The sequence below is a fragment of the Geotrypetes seraphini genome, chromosome 14 (assembly GCF_902459505.1).
Source record: "Geotrypetes seraphini chromosome 14, aGeoSer1.1, whole genome shotgun sequence".
In the NCBI taxonomy this organism is placed as follows: domain Eukaryota; kingdom Metazoa; phylum Chordata; class Amphibia; order Gymnophiona; family Dermophiidae; genus Geotrypetes; species Geotrypetes seraphini.
Genome location: NC_047097.1, coordinates 70,455,132 through 70,477,990, shown reverse-complemented (window position 1 = coordinate 70,477,990; position 22,859 = coordinate 70,455,132). Strand labels below are relative to the sequence as shown.

The following is a 22,859-nucleotide window of genomic DNA, read 5'->3' as shown; positions in this document are numbered from 1 at the left end:
GGAACGAATTATGCTCGTAAACCATGGTTCCACTGTATTACCTCAGACTGTATACACAGTCCTGATAGAAATATGTTAACTATGTAGCATATATGATTCTTAGTAACAAATTTAACTCCATACAGAATTCTACATCATAATATGTTGCTAGAACTCTAAATAATATAAAAAATGCCCCTCCACGCCACAAAGAAAAAGATATGCAAATGATGTCCTTGAAACCGAGATTTAGGGCTCCTTTTATCAAGCCGCGCTAGCGGGGTTAACGTGCGCAACTTTTCATTACACGCTAACCCCCACGTTGGCCAAAAACTACCACCTGCTCAAGAGGAGGCGGTAGCGGCTAGCGCGGCCAGCGGTTTAACGTGTGCTATTACGTGCTAGCGCGGCTTGATAAAAGGAGCCCTTAATGTTAAAACCAAGGTAAAAAAGAAAAGAAAAAGTCAAGTCATAGAATAATAATTTAAAACCCAACTCATATTGCTCGCAATTTTATTTTTAATTAGTGAACGTAAACAAACCCATAGGGTTCAACAATGTAAAATACAACTTTTTTTTTTTTAACACGCTTTGCACGCAGACAGTATATTCAAATATCACGCCATCTGTTCCAGTTATCAAAACACTGTACACAGTGTTATCATACACTTTACATATTTGAGTTTCTCTTACAATTAAGTGTTTTTACATGGCCCATGTTGATGCAAGTAAGGCCACAGTTTATCTGCAAATGATAAATGACAATATGAAAACTGAAGCCTCGGTACCTTTTTCTTGTCATAGCCCAGATGACCTAAACATTCTTTATATTAACCAGAGAGTAGTTATTGACGGTCAATCTTCCATTAACTTGCAGCTGAATATTAAGCATAGCAAGTATGATTATATCAATAAATGGAAAATTCTGTCAATTGGGCACTAAGAAGCTGCAATGTTGTTTAAATTTGTCAGTAGGAAATAAAGTGTTTAGTTCCAAAATTTCTGCCTCATATATAAAAGAAAAAAAGCCAAAAAACCACCACTAGCATTTACGATTTCTTTCTGTGCTATTTTCACCCCATGAATGTTCCTCATGGCACTTTAATCTCAAAAAGAAATGGCAGCCCAAAAGAGTCCCTGCTTCACCTGTGCACGACCTGGACTATAACCTCACAGAATCTGCCGTTTTCTTCACTAGAAGGGATCCTTTCACTCGACTCTCCATCTTCAGCTCTTCAGACACTGTATCTAATCTTTATAGGGTTCCCACACGCAGATAACGAGACTTACACGTAGCAGCTTGTAAGACTTCCGCTTTTGGGCAATGCGCACTTTGTTACTAAGACAAGGAACTAGAAAAAGTATAAAGACTTAACTAGAACCACGTTTTGTTTGGAGCTGAATTAAGGAAAATAGTAAACACAAAATTCCATGAACTCTGCGAATGCAGTATTCTCACGTTCACTGATGAATGTCAAAATGTTTCAATATAAAAACATAGTTCAGAAGACAAGACATGTCTAATTCCTGCCACTTGCAGTCCTAGTAAAAGCACCAAAATGCTTGTTTATTCCCTGGCTGAAACAATCCTTGTATAGCAGTTCAGAATGGGCAGTAACACAGTGTAAACAGATGTTTAAAAAGGTTGCCATTTGTCATTTTGCTTTCACAGCACTTTTGCCTCTTGCCTTTTCAATCTGATCAGTTTCCCACCACTGAAGACTTTGCTCAGTTTCTAGTTTCCCCCTTTCTGTAGATCTCATCCATGGATGTTTATGTGACTATTCCAAGGTTTCAACTGCTCACTCAGCAACAATGCATCATTCCACATATCCTGTGGGCTTCCACAAAAATGATGCGTGCAAAGATAAAATCAATGTCTGAAATAACTTATCAGCAACATAGAAGAGTGATGGAAATCAAACATATTTGAGACAGATACAGAAGGCAGGGAGAAAAGCAGAGGCTGAGTAAGGAGTTAAGGGCCACTCAGTAAGTCAAGCCCTTGCTAGCTGCAGTAGAAACCAATATTTCATTTCAAAGACAGACAAGAGGGGAGTGTGTGGTGCGTGCAGTGGTTAAAGCTACAGCCTCAGCACTCTGAGGTTGTGGGTTCAAACCCACACTGCTCCTTGTGACCCTGGGCAAGTCACTTAATCCCCCCCGTCCACTGCTCCACCAGGACAGACAGGGGAAAATGCCCGAGTACCTGAATAAATTCATGTGAACCATTCTGAGCTCCCCTGGGAGAACAGTATCAAAAATTGAATGAATAAATAAATTAACCGATTCTCATCTGAGCAGTAACAAAGCAAGTTTTTTTAAAATTTTCTTTTTTAAAGTCCTGAGAAATAGGACCATTGTGGAAAATATTGCAGACATCATAAAATTTCAGTTATAAAACATATGAACGCAAAGAGATAGAAATGGACAACTATAATAAACACAAAGGTTTATGGGACAATTTTGTGCTTACTGGAGCGTTTAATTCCAGATAAAACAGCATAACATGTACATATAGTATTGTTTTCTTATCTGGGTGACAGGAAAGATCTTACATCCTTTTTCATTTTAAGGAATCATAAGACACACTTTTTCCACCCCCAAAAAGGGGGTGGAAATAAGTGCATCTTGGCAAGGAGTGCGGGGTTGGGTACAGAGCCTAGCAGGGAGAATTTGGTTCAGAATGGTTTTGGGTTTTTTTTTGTTTGTTTTCCTCCTCTAAATTTAGGGTGCATCTTATGGTCAGGTGCGTCTTATGGAGTGAAAAATACAGTAATTATGACCTTAAAATAAAATTTAAAAAAATTCCACCTGAGGTAGGCTTCAGGTTTAATCAACTCTGCTTTGTTTACAAGCCTGCACCCATGGCAAGTGGTTTTCTGCTGTTACTGTCCAAACAAATGGCTTACTAGCACAGATTACAATCATTCTCTTACCAAATATGTGGTTTCCAATAGTTTCACCTTGATAAAAGTGCATGAACAAGTAGGTATTGTTCGATAGCTGTACACTTTAATTGCAGTCTGAAGGATAAAAATTACCCCACTTGTTTGAAACCAGATAGAAGATGAAATTAGAAACCGATGTTTCCCTGGATTTTAGTAGTAAGCATAGCAATGCTTCTGCTGAATCACTTTGCTCTTTATCCCCATTGTAAAGATAAATGTAAATAAATCACAGTATGGTTCTTCAACTGACGTTTGTTCTAAGGTTTAGAATGGACATATCCTCATTGCTGTTTGAGATATCCTTGTAGCTTTGGTTACTTTTTTTTCCTTAACTTACTTTTCTTTGGTATAAAACTTCCAACCCTGCTGTCATGTATGTTTCTCCATCTTGGATCTTTCCAGTTCCTTATACAGCTTAATTTAAAAAAAAAAAAAAAAAAGGACCTGTTTCTCAAACACCTAGGATGCTTTAATTTCTGCACCATTAGCTCCCATACTTTCTTGCTTCAGACTTGTTTACATAATGCCGCTAACTCCATCAACCAGGCTGCTGATTGCAAAATGCTCGGCAGTCATCTCCAGCCCTTCCAGACTATGAATTAAATGGCACACCTATCTTCTTCTGTAGGGCTGGGGTGTGGATCAACCTGCAGTTGTGGAAACAAAATCATAAGAAAATAAAATCTGTTTTCCCCCAATAAAGAGAATCTTCTACGAGACATTTAGACCTAGGTTTGATGCATAAGTGTCTAAGATTGGTAGTTACATTTAACATTTTACCTCTGAATATAAAGGTGGAGGCTGAAATCGAAATTCCTGGATGATAGCAAACATGGGATAATGTAATGCTTCAACAGAATCATGAGGCTGTGGGTAAGCAGGAACATGTCTAGAAAATTCTTCCTCAGATACTATATCTGCATAATTTGGTGGAGCTAAAAGAGAAGAACATTCACCATTAATAAAAAATGTGCCACCTGTACAAAAAGCAACCAAAACAAATAATGTTGCAGAGCAACCCATTACTAAATTTAAAAAGTTACAATACTGAGGCATTTTTGGAGCCCAGGACAAGCAGTGGCTGTGCTTAGTTAAGCCACCATCCACATCTCAGATTATATAGAAACACTAAAACAGGTGTATCAAAAACTGTAGTCCTGAAAAATTGCAAACTAGTCAAGTTTTCAGCTATGCCTAATAAATATTCATGAGATATATTTGCATGCACTACATCTACTGCAGTGGTCTCAAACTCAAACCCTTTGCAGGCTCACATTTTGGATTTGTAAGTACTTGGAGGGCCAAAAAAAAAAAAAGAAATAGTTAATGTCTTATTAATGAAATTACAATTTTGCATGAGGTAAAACTCTGTATAGTTTAAAAATCTTTCTTTTTGGCTAAGTCTTAATAATAATATTGTAATTTATAGCTAAAGAGACATATGATCAAGAAAGAGTTTTATTTTACTTTTGTGATTATGATAAATATACTGAGGGCCTCAAAATAGTACCTGGCGGGCTGCATGTGACCCCAGAGCCGCGAGTTTGAGACCACTGATCTACTGTATATAAATCTCATATGCCAGCCTGGAAACTTAAACTTGTTTGCAGTCTTCCAAGACTGCAGTTTGACAGATGAACAAACGCTAACCAATGGACATTCATTAGTATACAAGAGTCTGTGGCAAAGTTAACCAAACATATCTTTATCAGATTGAGCAGATATATAGTTTATTTCCTTGGATATTCAATAGCATTTAACTATATAAATTAAACTGGACAATGATATTCAAAATTTAAACTTTAAGATAGTCCTCCTGCATAACCAAAGTCTTCGGGCTGTCAGTCTGACCAGTGTCTGACAGTCTCCATCCCCAAAGATGTGCAAAAAAAAAAAAAGGGGGGAGGTGAAATACAGTGTACACCCTACAAGACCCCACTGAACCTCCTACAGATGTCTAAAAGCCTATGCTCAAACCCCTGAAAGCAGTAGGTTATCAATGCTACCCGAGGACAGCCCCAAGCTCCAAAAAGGCTTCTGCAAAGCTAGCTAACAGGTATCACAAGGGATTGGCAAACCTCAGTCTGCTTCTCCTCTACATAGGCAGAGCTGGGCCCTCACCTAGGGAGCTCTTGGCACTGAAAGATGAAGAAAACATCAAAAAACCCACCACCCACCCAAAATAAAAGAAATAAGCAGAGCTGATCAGAAACACTCCTTCAGGCTCACGTGCAGAAGGGAAAAAAACACTATAGAGGACAGCAGAGTGAAGTAGAAGAGATTAAAAAAAAAATTTGGAGTGCATTCCTTCGGCAAGGCTCACGAGCACCGAGATAACTCCAGATCTGCACAGAACCTCAATATGAATGTTCTGAGCTCAGATATTTTGGAAGGGAGTCCAAAGCACTACAGAAAATAGCCAAAGCTTAGTAGATTTTAACTATAATCTATTTACAAAGGGAATGCTAAGGTGCGATTCATAGGCAGTCACAAGGTCACACACACACAAAAAAAGGGGGCCAAAATAATCTCACCAGGGGAAGAGAGAACTACAAAACAGTGACAATACACCACAGTATCAAGATGGACATACAAAAGTTTATTATAGCAATTCTTAGTGGTAACAGCAGAAACAAAACATCCAGTATAAAGAGCGGACTCAACATGAGCCATATTTTGGCCAAAATGTGCCTTCACAACACAGACCTCGTCATTCTGACCACTCTTTATACTGGATGTTTGGTTTCTGCTATTACCAAGAACTGCTATAATAAACATTTGTGTGTCCATCTGGATATTGTGTTTTATAGACAGAACAGAATGCACATGTTGTGAAGGGTAATAAGAGAGGAAAGATAAGCAGGGGCTTGTGAAAAGAGAACTTTATGGGACAGACAAATTGAACTAAACTCTCAAAAGTAGCAGAAAGCAGTGGTGGATCAGAAATGAATGCAAATAATTGTGTTCTGAAGTGACTTAACATGTGATAAGTCTGAAGTTTATTCAGATATTTTTGTACAAGAAATCACATTGGAATCTGAATCAGCCATCTCTGGGGTTTTAGCTCACAGTTCTATTGGGCTTTGCTTTGCATTTATTTTAATATCTGTTTTTCAGAAGCCTTGGATACCAAGAACAAGTGAATTTGGAGGACACAAAATATACAAATCAAATCACCAATAGTTTAAATGAAATGATAATGCAAAACATGCTTACAAATACTTGAACCCAACTATAAACTCATCTCACCTTCAGGGTGTCCTGGCAGTGCCAGGGCCAACCAACTCATGTCCAGATTAAATTGGCTGGCTGCACTGCCGTTCCTGCTCGCAAATCCATTATATGGGATTGTGCCGATTACCAAAGGCAGCTCAATCATCAGCTTGTTAGCACCAGGAATATGGATGTATACCTGAATACCAAGATGACAATAAAAGCAGGGGATAAGACTACATGAAACACAGAAGGATGCGCCTTTCTGATTTAGTTTCTTAACTATAGAGACATATGCTATTGGGGAAGAATTGTGCCTATCACCTAAAAAGTCTACTATTACTAAATAATTCCTCTAGTGCTACCAGCTCTATGTAGTGCTGCACACAAACATGTAAGAGAAGGTCCCTACTCCATGACCTTTCCCTGGGAATCCTTAGAAAAGGTCACCAAAAGAGCAGCAAATCCACATCACAGTCCAGGATACAAATTAGTTATTTAATATACTGTATTTCAAATACTAACCACATGGTGTACTACTGCTAACATAAATCGAAAACAATGTTCATCCTGACATGACAGGCCTTATCTTAAAAGAACTCCATGGTATGGAAACAAACAAAAAGTATTAAAGGAAAGGCATCTCCATCTTGCTCCATTGCAGATGAACATTGTTTTGGTGTGTATTAGGGTTGGTTTCTTAGCCAAAATGTTAGTTCTATATGGTTTAAAATTTAATAAATTCTAATTTGCATCTTGGACTGTGATTTGAGGATTTACTGCTCTTTTCTGGTGACCAAAGCTTTCTACAATGGGGTCTCCCTCCTCTTCCTCTCCCCTCTTGCTTCCCTTTACTGTAGCCTTGAGCCTGTATAGGTATGAGCGATGCACAAATAGAAGATTAGATTATTCCTATCAGTTACATCTTTAGAATAGATCAGAAAAACTAGACAGTAACACAGAAGGTAATGACCCATCGAGCCTATGACCTCCTCCAGAGCACAGAATGATGTGATTGAAAAAAAATATTACTACCTTGCTTATATCTTTTCTAGTAGATAGGTGTGTCATTCTGGACATTAGGATATTATCCCTAAGCTCACAAGCCGTGCAGAAGGAATCCACGTCAGGTTTTCAACTTCTCCTTCTACCAGAGGACCCTGTTGCCCCCTTCAGTTTGTACCAAAGCAGGCAATAGCCCTATATAGGAACACATAAGGAGGAGGGCTATGGGGAGACTCCACGAATTACAAATCTGTTCTGCTCTGAAAGTATAACAAACCATGTTTAAACATTTTAATTGAACAATCAAATCATCAAAATAACCATACCAAACAAACATTTATAGAGGTCAAACATACTCCCAACGTTTTATAGCAATAGCTTCTTTATACCCTTGAAGTCTGACCAACATCAAAATCTGTTTTTACTTGAACTTTCTGACTCAGACGGTAGGCAGGTGGAGACATATGTGACGGGGTAGGGTTCCACAATTCACACCTATCTACTAGAAAAGGTATTAGCAGATAAGAACCTAATCTCTTTCTAGTGCAATAGATGTGTCATTCTGGACATTAGGGATATACAAATCTAGGGAAGACCTCTATGCCTGCTCGTAACACTGAGGACCCCGAAAAGTATTCTCCTGTGCTGCAAAGCCCACTCTGTAGAACTTAAAGAACACATGCATTGTGGACCAAGTCGCTGCCTTACAAATCTTCATAGGTGAAATCTCTCTACCTTCTGCCTACAAAGAGGCCACACCCACACCATTTGTCAATGAAACGGCCTTCCAAATCCATCTTGAAATGGTCACCTTAGATGCTGATCTACTGTGTCTAGCTCTAGTGGTGAGCACAAATAGATGGTCCAACAAACAGAACTCATTGGTCATCTCTAGATATAGGACAACTCTCCTCAAATCTAGTTAGGGTACTTCAGCTTGGAGAAGAGATAGCTCAGGGTGATATGATAGAGGTCTATAAAATACGGAGTTACTCTTTCTAAAAAGACCAGGACTAGGGGGCATGCGCTGAAGCTACTAAGTAATAGATTTAAAACAACCTGGAGAAAATATTTCTTCACAATGTGCAATTAAACTCTGATGAAATTCACTGCCAAGGTGAAACGTGGTGAAATCAGTTAGCTTAGTGGGCTTTAAAAAATTTTGGATAATTTCCTAAAAGAGAAGTCCATAAGCCATTATTGAGATGGCTTGGGGAAATCCGATAAGCAGCAGAAAATCTGTTATTACTTGGTTTCTTGCCAGGTACTCGAGACCTGGGTTGGCCACTGTTGAAAACAGGATACTGGGCTTGATGGACCTTCAGTCTTTCCTAGTATGGCAATTCTTATGTTCTGCAGGCTGGCCAAACAGGTGCCCAAGGGATTAACCTGCCAGCTGCAGACCCCAAGTTTTCTTCACATAGGCAGAGCTTTCCCCCACACTGGGGAGCTCTGGATCACCAATAATTGTAAAAAAAAAAAAAATACAGAAAATAATAAAGAAACATACAGAGCATATCAGAAAAGCAATGTTACTTACCGTAACAGTTGTTATCCAGGGACAGCAGGCAGCTATTCTCACTAGTGGGTGATGTCATCCGACAGAGCCCCGATACGGACGTCTCACAAGAATGTCTTGCTTGAAGAAACTCAGAAGTTTCGAGATGCCCGCACCGCGCATGCGCCAGTGCCTTCCCGTCCGATGGACCGGGCGTGTCTCCTCAGTTCAGGTAGCTAGCCTGAGAAGCCAACCCAGGGGAGGTGGGTGGGACGTGAGAATAGCTGCCTGCTGTCCCTGGATAACAACTGTTACGGTAAGTAACATTGCTTTATCCCAAGACAAGCAGGCAGGTATTCTCACTAGTGGGTGACCTCCAAGCTAACCTCAATGGGATGGTGGGAGTGTTGGCAACTTAAGAGAATAAATTTTGTAACACTGTTTGGCCAAACTGTCCATCCCGTCTGGAGAAAGTATCCAGACAATAATGAGAGGTGAAGGTATGAACCGAGGACCAAGTGGCAGCCTTACAAATCTCCTCAATTGGTGTCGATCTGAGGAAGGCTACAGAGGCTGCCATTGCTCTGACCTTATGGGCTGTGACCCTACAAGGAAGGGATAATCCAGCCTGGGCATAGCAGGAAGAGATACAAGCCGCCATCCAGTTGGAGATGATACGCTTCGATACAGGTCGTCCCAACTTGTTCGGATCAAAGGAGACGAAAAGTTGAGGAGCAGTTCTGTGTGGCTTGGTGCGATCCAGGTAGAAAGCCAAAGCACGTTTACAGTCCAGAGTGTGAAGAGCCGATTCTCCATGATGAGAATGAGGCTTTGGAAAAAATACTGGAAGTACAATGGACTGGTTGAGATGAAATTCAGAGACCACTTTAGGCAGGAATTTCAGATGAGTGCGGAGGACCACCTTGTCATGATGGAATACTGTGAAAGGTGGATCCGCTACCAAGGCCTGAAGCTCACTGACCCTGCGAGCAGACGTGAGGGCCACCAGAAAAACCACTTTCCAGGTGAGATACTTAAGTGGAGCCCTGTTGAGAGGTTCAAACGGAGGCTTCATGAGTTGAGAAAGGACGACATTGAGATCCCAAACCACGGGAGGAGGTTTGATAGGAGGATTGACATGGAAAAGTCCTTTCATAAATCTGGAAACCACAGGATGAGCAGAAAGAGGTTTCCCCTGTAGAGGCTGATGGAAAGCCGCAATAGCACTCAGGTGAACTCTTATAGATGTAGACTTGAGACCAGACTGAGACAGGTGTAGAAGATAGTCCAACACAGAGGATAGGGAAGCTCGCTGAGGCTCCTTGGCATTGGAAATACACCAGGAAGAGAATCTAGTTCACTTTTGGGAGTAGCATAGTCGAGTAGCAGGCTTCCTGGAAGCCTCTAAGACATCCCTCACCGCTTGAGAAAACTGGTGAGGAGTTACGTTGAGAGGAACCAAGCTGTCAGGTGGAGAGACTGCAGGTTGGGATGAAGCAGTGATCCTTGATGTTGAGTAAGCAGAGAAGGAAACACTGGAAGAAGGACTGGTGTCCTGCTGCTGAGTTGAAGCAGAAGGGAGAACCAAGGTTGTCTGGGCCACCGAGGAGCTATGAGAATCATGATGGCTTGGTCCGATTTCAATTTGACCAGAATCTTTTGAATGAGAGGAAATGGAGGAAACGCATACAGAAATCGATTCCTCCAATCCAGCAGAAAGGCATCTGCCTCGAGGCGATGAGGAGTGTAGATCCTGGAGCAAAACGGAGGCAGTTTGAAGTTGTGGGGAGCCGCAAAGAGGTCTATCTGAGGCGTCCCCCATTGTGCAAAGATCTGATGAAGTCACATCCAAGTCATCCACCATTTGCCGGAGGAAGGAAGAAAAAGACAACTGGTCCGCCAGTACCGCCTCCGAGATGGGCTGGAGGAAGTAGAAGCCTCAGGATCCAGGGAGACTTGGGAGCGACAAGGAGAATAAGAGGTAGATGGCTCGTACTCCGGCCCCTCCTGGGGAGATAAATCCGATGAGTACCCCAGACGTAGCAGCTTCTTCTGTGGCGAAACCTCCGAGTGGCGCGAGGAGTGCCGAGAGGAGTGTCTGGATCGATGCCCCTCCCGGTGTCGGGAGGGAGAGTGAGAACATCTATACTTCGCATGGTCCCCCGAAGCTTCCAGTGAATGTATGGGACTGGAAGCGGTAGAGCGAAGGGGCGGAATGGAGGCCGCCTCCCGTGTTGCAGCCCAGGCCTGGTATGGAGTGCGGAAGAACTCTTCCTGTGATTTACTATGCCCAGGGCTTCGATCATCAGTAGGGGGAACGGCACCGTGATGGCGTGGAGGCGTAATGGGCTCTAAAGGAGGCATATCGCTAAAGGAAGCCCGCCTCGAGAGACCAGCCGCCCTTCGCCGCTCTTCCTCGTCAAGCAACGAGATCGATCGATGAGGAGGAGGGGGAGGGGGCGGTCCGCCCCCTGGGACCGGGACCGGGAGGTCACCCTGGATGGAGGCGATTAATCTGGGCCCCATAGTCTGCATGAGCTCGACAAACTGAGCTTCCAGCAGGGACTGCAGCGAAGCCGATATGGAGGGATCCGCACCGAAAGGGGGTCCTCCAGCACGGTCTTCGCGCTCCTTCGTGGTCGAGTGCTAATGCTTGGCAGCTTTCGGCACTTTAATGACCACAGGTGGAATAGTGGAAGGCGGTACCTGAGCCGAGGAGACGGGGACAGGCACCGACGTCGAACTCGTGGCCGAAGTCGGGGTAAACGAAGCCGGCTTCAAAAGGCCCGGAGTCGCAGGAGCAGTCGCTGGTTTCGCATGGACAGGCGAAGCGGCCGATGAAGTCGAAGCCGAAGGTTCTTTAGCAGCTTCCATCTTGAACATCGACTCCCACAACAGGCAGCGCCGCTTAAACGCTCGCGCTGTTAGAGTAGAACAAGGCCGGCACGATTTCGGGAAATGTTCTGGACCAAGACACTGCAGGCAGCGTCGATGCGGGTCCGTCAGCGAAATCGCGCGCTGGCACTTGCTACACTTTTTAAAACCAGTGATTGGCCGGGACATAGGCCGAAAAAGCTCCGCCGCTAGATCGAAGGAGCTGGGCCTGAGCCACGTGGCCGACCCGGCCGACTCGCCTGAAGAAAAATTTTTTTTTTTTTAATAAAAGAAAGAAAACACACGAAAAGAGGAAAAGAAATCCAAAATCGCGGAATTAGAAGGCAATAAAACGGGAATTCAGTCAGCGCAGAATTGAAGTAAAACTTCTCAGCTCCGCGGAAAGAAAAGAACTGAGGAGACACGCCCAGTCCATCGGGCGGGAAGGCACTGGCGCATGCGCGGTGCGGGCATCTCGAAACTTCTGAGTTTCTTCAAGCAAGACATGCTTGTGAGACGTCCGTATCGGGGCTCTGTCGGATGACATCACCCACTAGTGAGAATACCTGCCTGCTTGTCCTGGGATAAGGCACCTTCCGGCTTGTGCACAGAAGGAAAACTGAAGGGGGCAGCAAGAGTCCTCTAGTAGGAAGAGGAGCTGAAACATGGAGTGGAATCCTTCTGCACAGCTTGCTTGCATGACACCTACTGCGGTAGAATAATCCTGTTATAGCGATTTCTATTTATCTATCTATGTTTTATATACATTACTGTCTTCCATGCATGTGCACTGATTTTTGGAAAAGAAAATTTTAAAATGTTAAAAAAACAACCCCCAAATATTGAATGATATTAGCCCCAGAAAACAATGAAAATGTTTAGAGTGTAAACAGTGAATGCTCCAGTTAGATTTCACTCTTATGGGATGACAAATTCTGTGATGATTTACTATTCAAGAACAGACAAGAGTCCACCCACCGCTAAAGAGTACTCCACTTTGATGATACTGCAATCAAGAATGGAAGGGATGACAGGGGGAATTTTCAAAGTTTTTCCATTCCAGGTGTCTGCACTTCCAGAGGCAACGTGGCTTCCACGAACATTGGCAAGCACATGACGGCAGGTGCGGGTCTTTCCATGCCACAGAAATGTCTGTGTTTGCAAAATAGCCGCTTTTGGTACAATCAGGCGAGAAGAGCAGTTCTCAATTTCTGCATAGATTGGTATGGCTTCTCCTAAAGTACAAAGCAAAGAATAGAGTTATACAGGCTTCACACATCTAGAAAACTTTTTGGTATCTATATATTACTAAAAACTGGAAGTGCTACGAAGTTTTCTCCTACAATTATTTTTCCTTAGTATATAGCATTATTTGAAGTAGTCGCTTCCCTAGGACAGAATCTAGCATCAGATAAAGCATAGCTACTCACCTGTAAGCAGGAGTCATCTGAAGACAGCAGGCAGATCTCACATGTGGGGTGATGTCATCCACAGAACCCAGCAAACAGCAAAAAATGTACCATCACTTTCAAATCGCCTATACCGCATGCATGTTGGTGCCTTCCCGCCAGATGTTGGCTTGCGGGATCATCAGTTCAGCAACAAAGCTAACTAGAGGAGGTGGGAGGGTTGTGAGAATATCAGTCTACTGTCCTTGGATAACACATACTAAAGATGAATAACTATACTTTATCTAAGGACAAGCAGGCAGGATATTCTCACAGGTGGGAATCCCTTGCTGCCAGGATCATGCCTCCGAGAAGAGGGTTATTGATAACTACCATGAGCCTGGTAAAACCACAAGTGCTGGAGGGAAGTTGCCATCTAAGTAGAGAATAAATTTTCTAGAACTGCTTGGCTGAACCAAATATCCCATCTGGATTGATTGTCCAAACAGTGGGATGTAAAGACACAAATTGGCGACCAGGTGGCTGCATTACAGATGTCGATACGAGTGGAATATAGGTGAACTACTGAAGTAGTCATTGATATGGCCTTCAAGTGTCAGCCCAGACTGAGCATAGCAAAAGGAAACCACGTGGAGATGGCTCTCTTGTGACAATCCCAGTTAGGAAAGATTTCTTCAACTTTATGTCCATGATAAACATTCTTGTAAAGTAAACAGACTGATACAGACTAAAGAAACAAACATCTATTTCTCAAGACTATCTAAAAAAAAAAAAAGCTTGCAAGAGCAGTTTTGACACTAAATATTCTCTCTCAGTGCAGCTGTTTCAAGAATTTGAGTGTAAAGGCTCACTTCCCTGGTCCACCAGCTTTTCCTCTTATAATCCTTAAATCATAATGAGGGCATGGAAGTCAAAATCTAAGAATCCTGGCTTGGTCATAAAACCACGATATAACATTGTATGTACTTACCATTGCAGTACCCCTTCCTCTCAATTTTGGCACTCAGAGAAATTGGACCAGAGGTAAAAAAACAACCACCAATCATCTTCTCCTGAGACTTTAAAATAGGAGTCTATAAAACAAATTTGAAAGATAAGTTTGAAATATATTCTCTCAAATGGCTGTAGTACCTCATTTATATAATTTGAAGGACAAAACCCACAGCAGGAAAACTAGGTCTCATAATAAAAAGAAGATATGATGTTATCAATTTGTATTGCTAGCTATAACTAAAGAACGTGGCAAATTAAGCACTGATTATACAGTCAACAGTGTGCAATATCACTGATATGCTCAGAAAAGCAGTCTCCAGCCTCATGTTTAAAGAGACCTATTAGGCAGAAGAGTCATTTGGCCTATGCTGAACTTCCCTGTAATTTGACAGTGAAATATATAGATAAACTCAAAGTAGGCATGGTTATGGGCAGAGAATAGGCATGGCAGGAGCCGCCAAATTGGTCTAATGGAGTGGCGTCCATGTCTGCTTTGGTGCTGCTAGGCGTTATTCTGTAAACAGCGCTGATTTATTGACTGACAACCATGTAGGCAGTTTATAGAATCTGACTCTAAGTGTCCAAGGGTTTGATTTACTATCACTGGCCAAACCACATTTTAGTCGAGGAAAACAAAAGCAGGTACTCTTGATATAATACAGTTAATGTTTTCCTCTGTATGGAGTATAGTCAAAAAGATACAATAATTTATACTCCAAACACAACTACTGTACATATTTCATGACTAACACGTGAACATCCTTAATTAATCATCATTATTTCCACAGAACACCACATTGGAATTGAAGTTCAGGAAATGAAATATACAAGTTGCCGACTGATTTCTTTCACCAAAATTAGTTGCATGTGATAAAAGTACAATCTGTAAATACAAGCAAAAGGGATCTTTGTTATAAGATATACCCCCAAACAATTTTCTATCCATCTTCAAGAAATGTTAAACCTAAAAAAGTCTTGATATGAGAACAACCAGCCTCCTCCACATAACCAATTTCTAAGCAAACTGGTAATGTGATGGAAAGCTTAAATTATCCTGGTATTCCCTATGATGATATCATTCATATTTAAATGAGGCCCCATTAGACCTTGGTAGCTGTCATCGAAGTGCAAGGTATAATTGTATACTATTTTGATAATATGGGTACAGATAAAAGAATCAAACTCATTAGCTCCCCATCTTGGCCGCTTTGTTATTACTTATGCTCTGATCTTTCTTGCCACTCTGCACCATTTCTGGTGATTATCAGAGTTCAATGCTTTAATGTGACCAAATCTGCCATTAGAAAATGATATTTGAAAGGATTTCTGGAGCAGCTGCATGCACTTACTTAGCTTTCGAAAAGGACATGAAAAATGGAAGGATACATGCCACATAATGGCCGGAGCTCAGATAAGAGGCTTGGAATGATTAATTCGGGGACTGGTATAATTATGGATCCTACAGCTGTTATTATTCATGTTTAGGACACCAAGGTCCTAGGAATGAAAAAAGCTAATTTAACTGTAACTATTTCGTGCTTATGGTTAATATGTTTAACTTTTTCATAAAAAGCAAAGCTATAAAGCTAGGATATAATCAATATCACAAAACTGGAATACAGAATGTCAAATAGCTACAGCAAGCTGATTAGCCTGGTTATTCAATGCCTAGAACACATGGACTGCAAGACAGACCACCGTCTTGAGCAGCATTTGATGTTATAATTATTGAAAGAAAGGATAAACAAAAATGAACATTGAAAGTACACTTTTTTCCTAATTACTGTATATACTTGAATATAAGCTGACCCGAATATAAACCGAGGTAATTTTCCCCTCCCCAAAATGGAGGAAAAAAAAGATAACTCCTTTTGGATGTCCAGTCTCCCAGTTTTATAATGTCTCTTGCAACTTTTCACAATCTTCTTCTGATTTAAGAACTTTCGTCATCGGCAATTTTCATTACCTCATTCATTATTAAATATGTTAAAAAGTAGTGGTACAAGCATAGATCTCTGCATAGACCACCACTATTTACCCTTCACCTTTAAGAATTATTCTTTCTAAAGATACAAGGACTAAGTAATACATTTAAAACAAATGTATAAAATTTCTTCATGCAACATATAAATTACCAGAGAATGTGGTAAGATAAAATTTAGGTCTTACCTGATAATTTTCTTTCCAAGTTTCAAGTTCAACTTATTTAATATACCGCAAATATAAAACCAAAGGTAAAATCTAAGCGGTTTACAATAAAAATTTTAAATAAACAATATAAAAATAGGGTAGGGAACAAAAATTAAAACGTAAAATACAATTGAAAACATGAGGAAAGAAGGGAATCAGCGATTACAATAAAAACAAAAAGATTGGGGAGAGGAATAAACAATATGGTAGAGGAGGAAACAGAAAATTAGTTGTGCTCACACTGATAAGAATGAAATTTTTGGGAAAGGTTGCCATCCAAGAAAAGTAAATTAAGAGCAGAAGGCCAAGGCGAAATAATATGCCTTTAATGGTATCTTGAAAGTTGCAAAAGATTTTTCTGAACAGGCAAAGAATTCCACATAGTCGGAGCCATAACAGAAAATGAAGAACTCCTATGAAAATCAAGGAAAAGTTGTTGGAATGAAGGAATGACTAAACTGCTGTTGTGAAAAGTGTATGGTTCTTTGCGGCGAGTATAGGACAAAGAGACTATATCAAAAGGAGGGAAGACCACTCGATAGAATCTGGTGAGAAAGAATTATTATATTGGGAAGGGTGTGATGTCATCAAACTTAGAACAGTGATGAAGTAATCTTACAGCAGTGTTCTGGACTAATTGTAGATGATGTTTGTAATTGGTATTTTGGGAGAACGGAATTACAATAATCGAATTTGTTCAAGACAAGGAAATGTATTAAAATATGGGGTGAACTTTGTTGAAGAAATTGGCAAATGGATCAAATTTTAATGGAGAGAGTAGAAAGATGAAGAAACCAACTTAGAAAAATGTGAATGAAAACTTAGGGCGTTATCTATTGTTAGACCCAGAATTTTGGTTTTAGATGAAAATTGTAGGGGGGACTCCTTTCATAGTGAAATATAAAGGGCTCCTTTTACTAAGCTGCAGTAGCGTTTTTAGCACGTGCTGCAGATTAGTGCACGCTAACCCCTGCGCTTCACGGAAAAACTAACGCCAGCTCTATGGAGGCGTTAGCATCTAGCGCGCTAGCGCTGCTTAGTAAAAGGAGCCCAAAGTGTTTTCTGGAAGATTCTTTGAGGAAAAAAGCAACACTGCTGTCTTTTGAGAGTTAACCTTGAGCTTGTTTACCATAAGCCAATCTGCAAAAGTGTCCAGCTTTGCAGAGATTGATAAATAGGATGCAAGAGAATGTGCATCAAGGGGAAAAATAAGCTGAATGACATCAGCGCAAATGTAAAATGTAATGCCCAGAGACTGAATTTGCCCCATTACATCTTCCCGGTTTACAGATATTTGTTTCAATTCCTCTGACTTATCACAATTTTCTGGCAGTCTCTTAGTACATATCCCATCCAGTTTCATTCTTCAGTTGAATGTAAAATCAAGCTAAAAAAAAAAAATGCAAAGTCACAGCATCTCCTCAATGTCTCATCAGAGCTCAAGTTATCAAGCTTAGGCTCTAATGCTATCAAGAGGAAAAGCCCTCAGGGAGCAAGATGCACCAAGATCTGTTGTTGCTGGAGGACAAAGGGATTGAGGGGTACAGATAAGAGTAGAGGTAAGGTTATAGGGATAGGATTAGAGGTAATTTGTAAAATTAGTCAGAGACCTCTGTTCAGGCAATGGGCCTGATGGGCCGCCGCGAGAGCGGACTGCTGGGCGAGATGGACCTCTGGTCTGACTCAGCGGAGGCAACTTCTTATGTTGTTAATGTTTCAAAAGCACAAGTAATTGATTACTTGAAGCTTCCTTTGTTTATGCTTTTCTGTTCTATTGGCAAAGAATAAAAAAGCAGAACTAGGAAAGTTGTTTATAACTGTTGCCCCCATTGCTTTTGTGTTGAGGGGTGGCACTTTTCTTTTGCAAAATTACCAAATTCCATCCAATAGGAATCTTACCTAGCTAAAATAAGGACAATCTAAGGGGTCCTTTTATTAAGCTGTGGTAAATGTAAGGGCCCCTAAGTGATCATGACAAATGCTTCCAGACAAGTAAACAAAAACAAACTAACCCCCCCAAAATAAACCAAAACAAACAAAACCCCAAAGGTCATTTCTGTGAACTATATCCTATTTCTAACTGCAGAAATGTTGAAAATTCAAATTTTTAGACCCCCCCCCCCAATTTTCCAAATAGACTAAAATAGCTTTAACTCACTGTGCTGTTCTGGTGCCTGCCTGTCAGCTTTCCTGCAGCCTGAGTGAAGGGAGGAGACTTTCTGCCTCAAATCTTTTCTGAGGGGGATCCAAAACTTGAGATCTTTGGGCTGCCAGTTGGACTAGTAACAACTGTAAACTTAACTCCCATGGATTCTCATGCCGCAATAGGGGGGGGGGGGGGATGAAAAGCACAGCTGGCTCCCTGAAGCCCAAAGGCTCACACAGGGGCCCCACAGTCTAAACTCAAGTCAGATGATGAACTAGTTCCCAGGGGATCTGTCCACGATCTTCTAAAATGCACAAAGTATGCTTGCTCAGCAAGTACAACTGGGGGGTTGCCCTGTGAGCTGCAGACTACCCTTGTGAAATCTGTGTCCTCTCCCAGGCAGAGATGCCCAAAATTGGGGAATTCGAGGCACCTAAGCCTCTCAAAATGGATAAAAAAATACCTGAAAATAATAAAAAGTGAATAGAGCAGATTAAAACACACCTCAGCTTGCTTGCAAAAGGAAAAACTGAAGAGGACACTACACTGGTGAAGGAGGAGGAGCAGAAAGATGCGACTGACATCCTTCTGCAGGTAGCTTGCGACAAGAGGATATTCGCCTATTGTACAGGCCCCTATGTTGTAACAGGAAAATAGATTATCCATTATAAGAGTCAAAGCCAGGAGTGTTGTACTTACTAATAGAGCAGGTGAATTGACATCAATATGGCTGATCACTTTAAATTCTCTTCTTATACGAAATGGAGGTGCTGAAGGTTGCTCTATGATAGCTATCAAGCAGTACCGAATATGGCCATACTTGCCAGTAAAAGATGAGACCAAAGGCCTGAAATGAACAAGTGCAGAAAACCACTTAAGTGTTTCTTGTATATTCTCATTTTGTGCTTTAAATCATGAGCACTGCATGCTGTTAGAACAGTTCAGATTTAAAAAGCAGAAAGTTTCTTGTAAACAAAAAAAGGTTTGACCTAACTAGGACTGTTCTTGTGATTGGGGGGGGGGAGGGAGAGAGAGAGATACTTATATACATAACAGCATTAGTGCATATTAGTAAACTATTAATGAAAATAAAACATTGTTTTCCCATTTTATTTTCTTCCTGTCTTCCAGCTGGGGTAACTAAAGTAGCATCCAGCAAGCCTCCTACAGCTGCCAGCTAGTAAAGGAGTAGGGGACAGATAGTTGCAAATAATGAACCTGCATTTTCACTCTCCTACAATTTATTTTACAGTTGAGGTAGAACTGGTTACAATGCACTGCTGCTTTAGCCACTGATCACAACCGTCTCTGAAAATTAAAATGCAAATGGCTATCTACAGAGAGCTACAAATAGTAAAGCTGTTTATATCAACTGGTGCATTCCATGGATAGCAGGTTATGACAATCATATGGTGACAAATTTGTCCCTGTCGGAACTCAATTTCCTATTGTCGCGATTTTTGTCGCTGTCCGGGCCCCATTCCTGTAAGCTCTGCCTTAACCGCACAAGCCTTAAACACATATGATTCTAAAGTGTTTGAGGCTTGTACAGATGAGGACAGAGCTTGCAGGAATGGGGCAGGGACAAGAAAAGAATTCGCCAGGACGGGAAGATGAGTTCCCGAGGGGATGGGGAAAAATTTGTCATTCTCTAATATGGATGTCATCACTTATGCTGTTCTCATGAACACTGATCGGCTTTTATGTTCATGTGCGACAAGACGTCATATGAGCAAGGCTCTGAAGTAACCAACATCAATACGGAACATTTGTGAACTCTAGGGGTGAAGGATCAACTCTTCTCCATGGAGAAGCAGGCTAAGTCAGTACTATCTGTGAGGACTCCCAAGCTAACCGCTCTTGCAACTTCTTCCCCCTTTTGTTATCCTACTGTACTTACAAGTATGGGTGTTTAAAGTGTTTTTGAATATTGCCAAAACTTACAATTCAGGTAATAGTAAGAAATAAATATACGCATCAAACACTATGTAGCAGTTTACACCAGACATCCAGAGGCCTAAATTGCAACTATGAGTTTTGTTAACAATCCACTTGGGTCTATTAAAGTCATAAGAGATGAAGAGTTGGGTGGATTTTCCAAGTTCCATTTGTTGCTTTTTTTTTAAATCCAAGCTATGAAAAGTTACTCTGCTTTATGAACATGATGCCTTCATAAAGGTTAGGACTATAGAACGAAGTGTAAGACCACTATTGGGTGGGAAGAGAAACTTATAGGATATGTATGCAAAATTAATGTTTTGTAAAAGCATTGTGTACGGTAACCAATGCGATGGGGCTTGGCCTACATACGGCTTTTTGAGAAGCTGAAGTTTTAGTAGAGATGACTGCTTTGGGGTACTGCTTCACAACCTTCTCCTGGAGACACCTAGGCAGACTTTCAACAACTGACAAAATGTGACTGCAAGAGAGGGTTAAGAAGTACAGCCATAAGAAACATTCTCAAAAATGTAAATCTCGCTACCCTCTTTATAATTACTAATTCTTATTATGTTTTTCCTTCCTTTTATTTAAAGTTCCTGTAAACTGTGCCAAGCTCTATCTTTATGGAGAGGATGCGATATATAAATGTTAAGTTTTAGTTTAACATTGAGGTAGATGGGATTCAAAGATCTATCCAAGCATCTTTGGGATTTACTCAAATCTTTGACCTAAAAAGCCCTGCTCTGCATAACTGATTAAAATTTTGTCTATTAACTCCTGAGGCACGGCTTTAGTCTGGCCGGATTAGCTTTATCCAATAAAGTTTTATCAAACAGCTGTCCTAAATGTCTGATCAAGTTTTATCTGACTCGCTAAGTTTTATTCAGTGGTTAGTCTGGGCCTGTCAAGTCCATCATTAAGATTTACCTGGATAATACATCCCAGTCAGAGGGTTCACCCAAATGTAGGTTCCATTACTTTTAAGGTAAAGTACTTCAAACTAAGTATTTATAAATTCAAAGGGTTGTCCTATGTCACTGAGGACTACTTGAGTCCCAGAACATTACAAGTGGTCTTGTGAGCAGTTTGAAGTGAAAAAAACGTAGTGCGTTACTAGGAAATGGGAAGAAAATTAATCTTAACTTTGAGTCATGCAACCTCCAGCATATACTCTTTGTCTTGTCTTATTCTTATCTATTTTTACTCTACCTACCTTTTGTGTCCTATCATAAAAATAAAGTTAATTACAAATATTGTTATACTTAGTTAGTATCTATTGCATCCTAAGCCTTTTGTGTCTGTTTCCACATCCAGGATTCAAACCAAGGATTTGGCTGCCTTGACTTTTGGAGTGCGTCTTGAATCCTGGATGTGGACATCGGGACCTCGGGTGCCTGAATTAACGTCACTGGCAGCTAAGTACTTTGTTCTCTTTGCCTGACTTGTTGTTGGGACCGTGTCTGCATTTTTTAATATGTGCTTGAAGTGCTGACCTTTTTTTTTTCCTATATGCTCTTACGAGCACTGAAGTGTGACTGTGGATTTGAATCAAGTGGAGTTTTTTTTAACACAATGAAGCCAAACTGAGGTTTTTTTTCTCCACTTATTCTCCATTTTCGGTATTTTTGGCACTACAGCTAGGGGGGGTTTCCTGTGTGGTTCTTATAGGTTATGGTATTTTGCTATGAGTGACTTTTTCCCCCCATTGGTGATTTATTTTTGGACGGTTGTGTGAGAGCCCTGGTTAATTGAGACTCTACTATACTAGCCCTTGCCAGTGGTCTTGAAACAGTTTGATCCTAGTCGATTTGGACAATTTTTATTGAAGAAAATATATTTACTTCCTTAAAAATACAGTCAAGCATTTGTAAGGGAACTTAAAAAAAATGGTTTCAAGTCAATAATTTTTTTTTATTCTCCTGTGTGGATCTTGCCTCATCAGATAAGATCCCAAGCTTGAAACTACAATACAAAACAAATCAAACACTTCTCACAAAACAAAAAGTAACTAGCAGAGCAACACAGTGTTGGAATTCATCTTGAAAAGTTTCTAGAAATTTAGTTAAATCGAATTCAGAATCATTTTTAAGCAAATCCATTGCTAATCCTTTGGTTGTCTGAGATAATTTGTTGTCCTGATTTATCTTCCAATGTTATTATGTCTATACACTCATTCTGTTATTAAGTCTATACCCTCAATCTGTATTCTCCAATGTCATGTACCCTCCTGGAAATGTCCAGTTCTCTTCTTATGTAATCCGCTTTGAACCGCAAGGTACAAGTGGAATAAAAATCACTAATGTAATGTAATGTAATAATCAAAATTAAGGTAACATTACAGAATCAATGACTACCTTTAGATATTTTCCAAACAAGATCTTGGGTGATAGTAAATGAGTGAAAGGAAAGTTTACTACACAAAAAGATTCTTGGTCCTATAGACATATTCCAGAAGTTCATGCTCTGACAGAATGACTCTTTAATGCCTATAGTAATCGTTGCCTGCAGTTTAACCATTCTGGGATCCAAATTCTCCCGGCGTTAGTCAGTCTAGATAGAATCTAAATCTTGCAACATCTAAGAAGCTTGAGCAGAGTAATTGCAAAGTTGAGAAATGGAGTTCTTCAACACAATCTCATCACTACATAGTAACATGACAG

General features: G+C 40.7%; 1 protein-coding gene across 2 annotated transcripts in view; it reads right to left on the bottom strand.

The window, feature by feature from the left end:
* Window positions 1-475: 475 nt before the first annotated feature.
* The window catches only part of ARRDC4 (arrestin domain containing 4), a 32,253-nt gene continuing 9,869 nt past the window's right edge, over window positions 476-22,859 (bottom strand). For both annotated transcript variants that reach the window (XM_033919915.1, XM_033919916.1), the window contains exons 3-8: window positions 18,958-19,105; window positions 13,900-14,002; window positions 12,499-12,755; window positions 6,180-6,342; window positions 3,711-3,865; window positions 476-3,577 (exon numbers count right to left, since the gene is read on the bottom strand). In XM_033919915.1, the coding sequence (XP_033775806.1) occupies window positions 3,530-3,577; window positions 3,711-3,865; window positions 6,180-6,342; window positions 12,499-12,755; window positions 13,900-14,002; window positions 18,958-19,105 (874 nt within the window). In that variant the 3' untranslated portion in view covers window positions 476-3,529. The remainder of the gene's footprint in view (window positions 3,578-3,710; window positions 3,866-6,179; window positions 6,343-12,498; window positions 12,756-13,899; window positions 14,003-18,957; window positions 19,106-22,859) is intronic.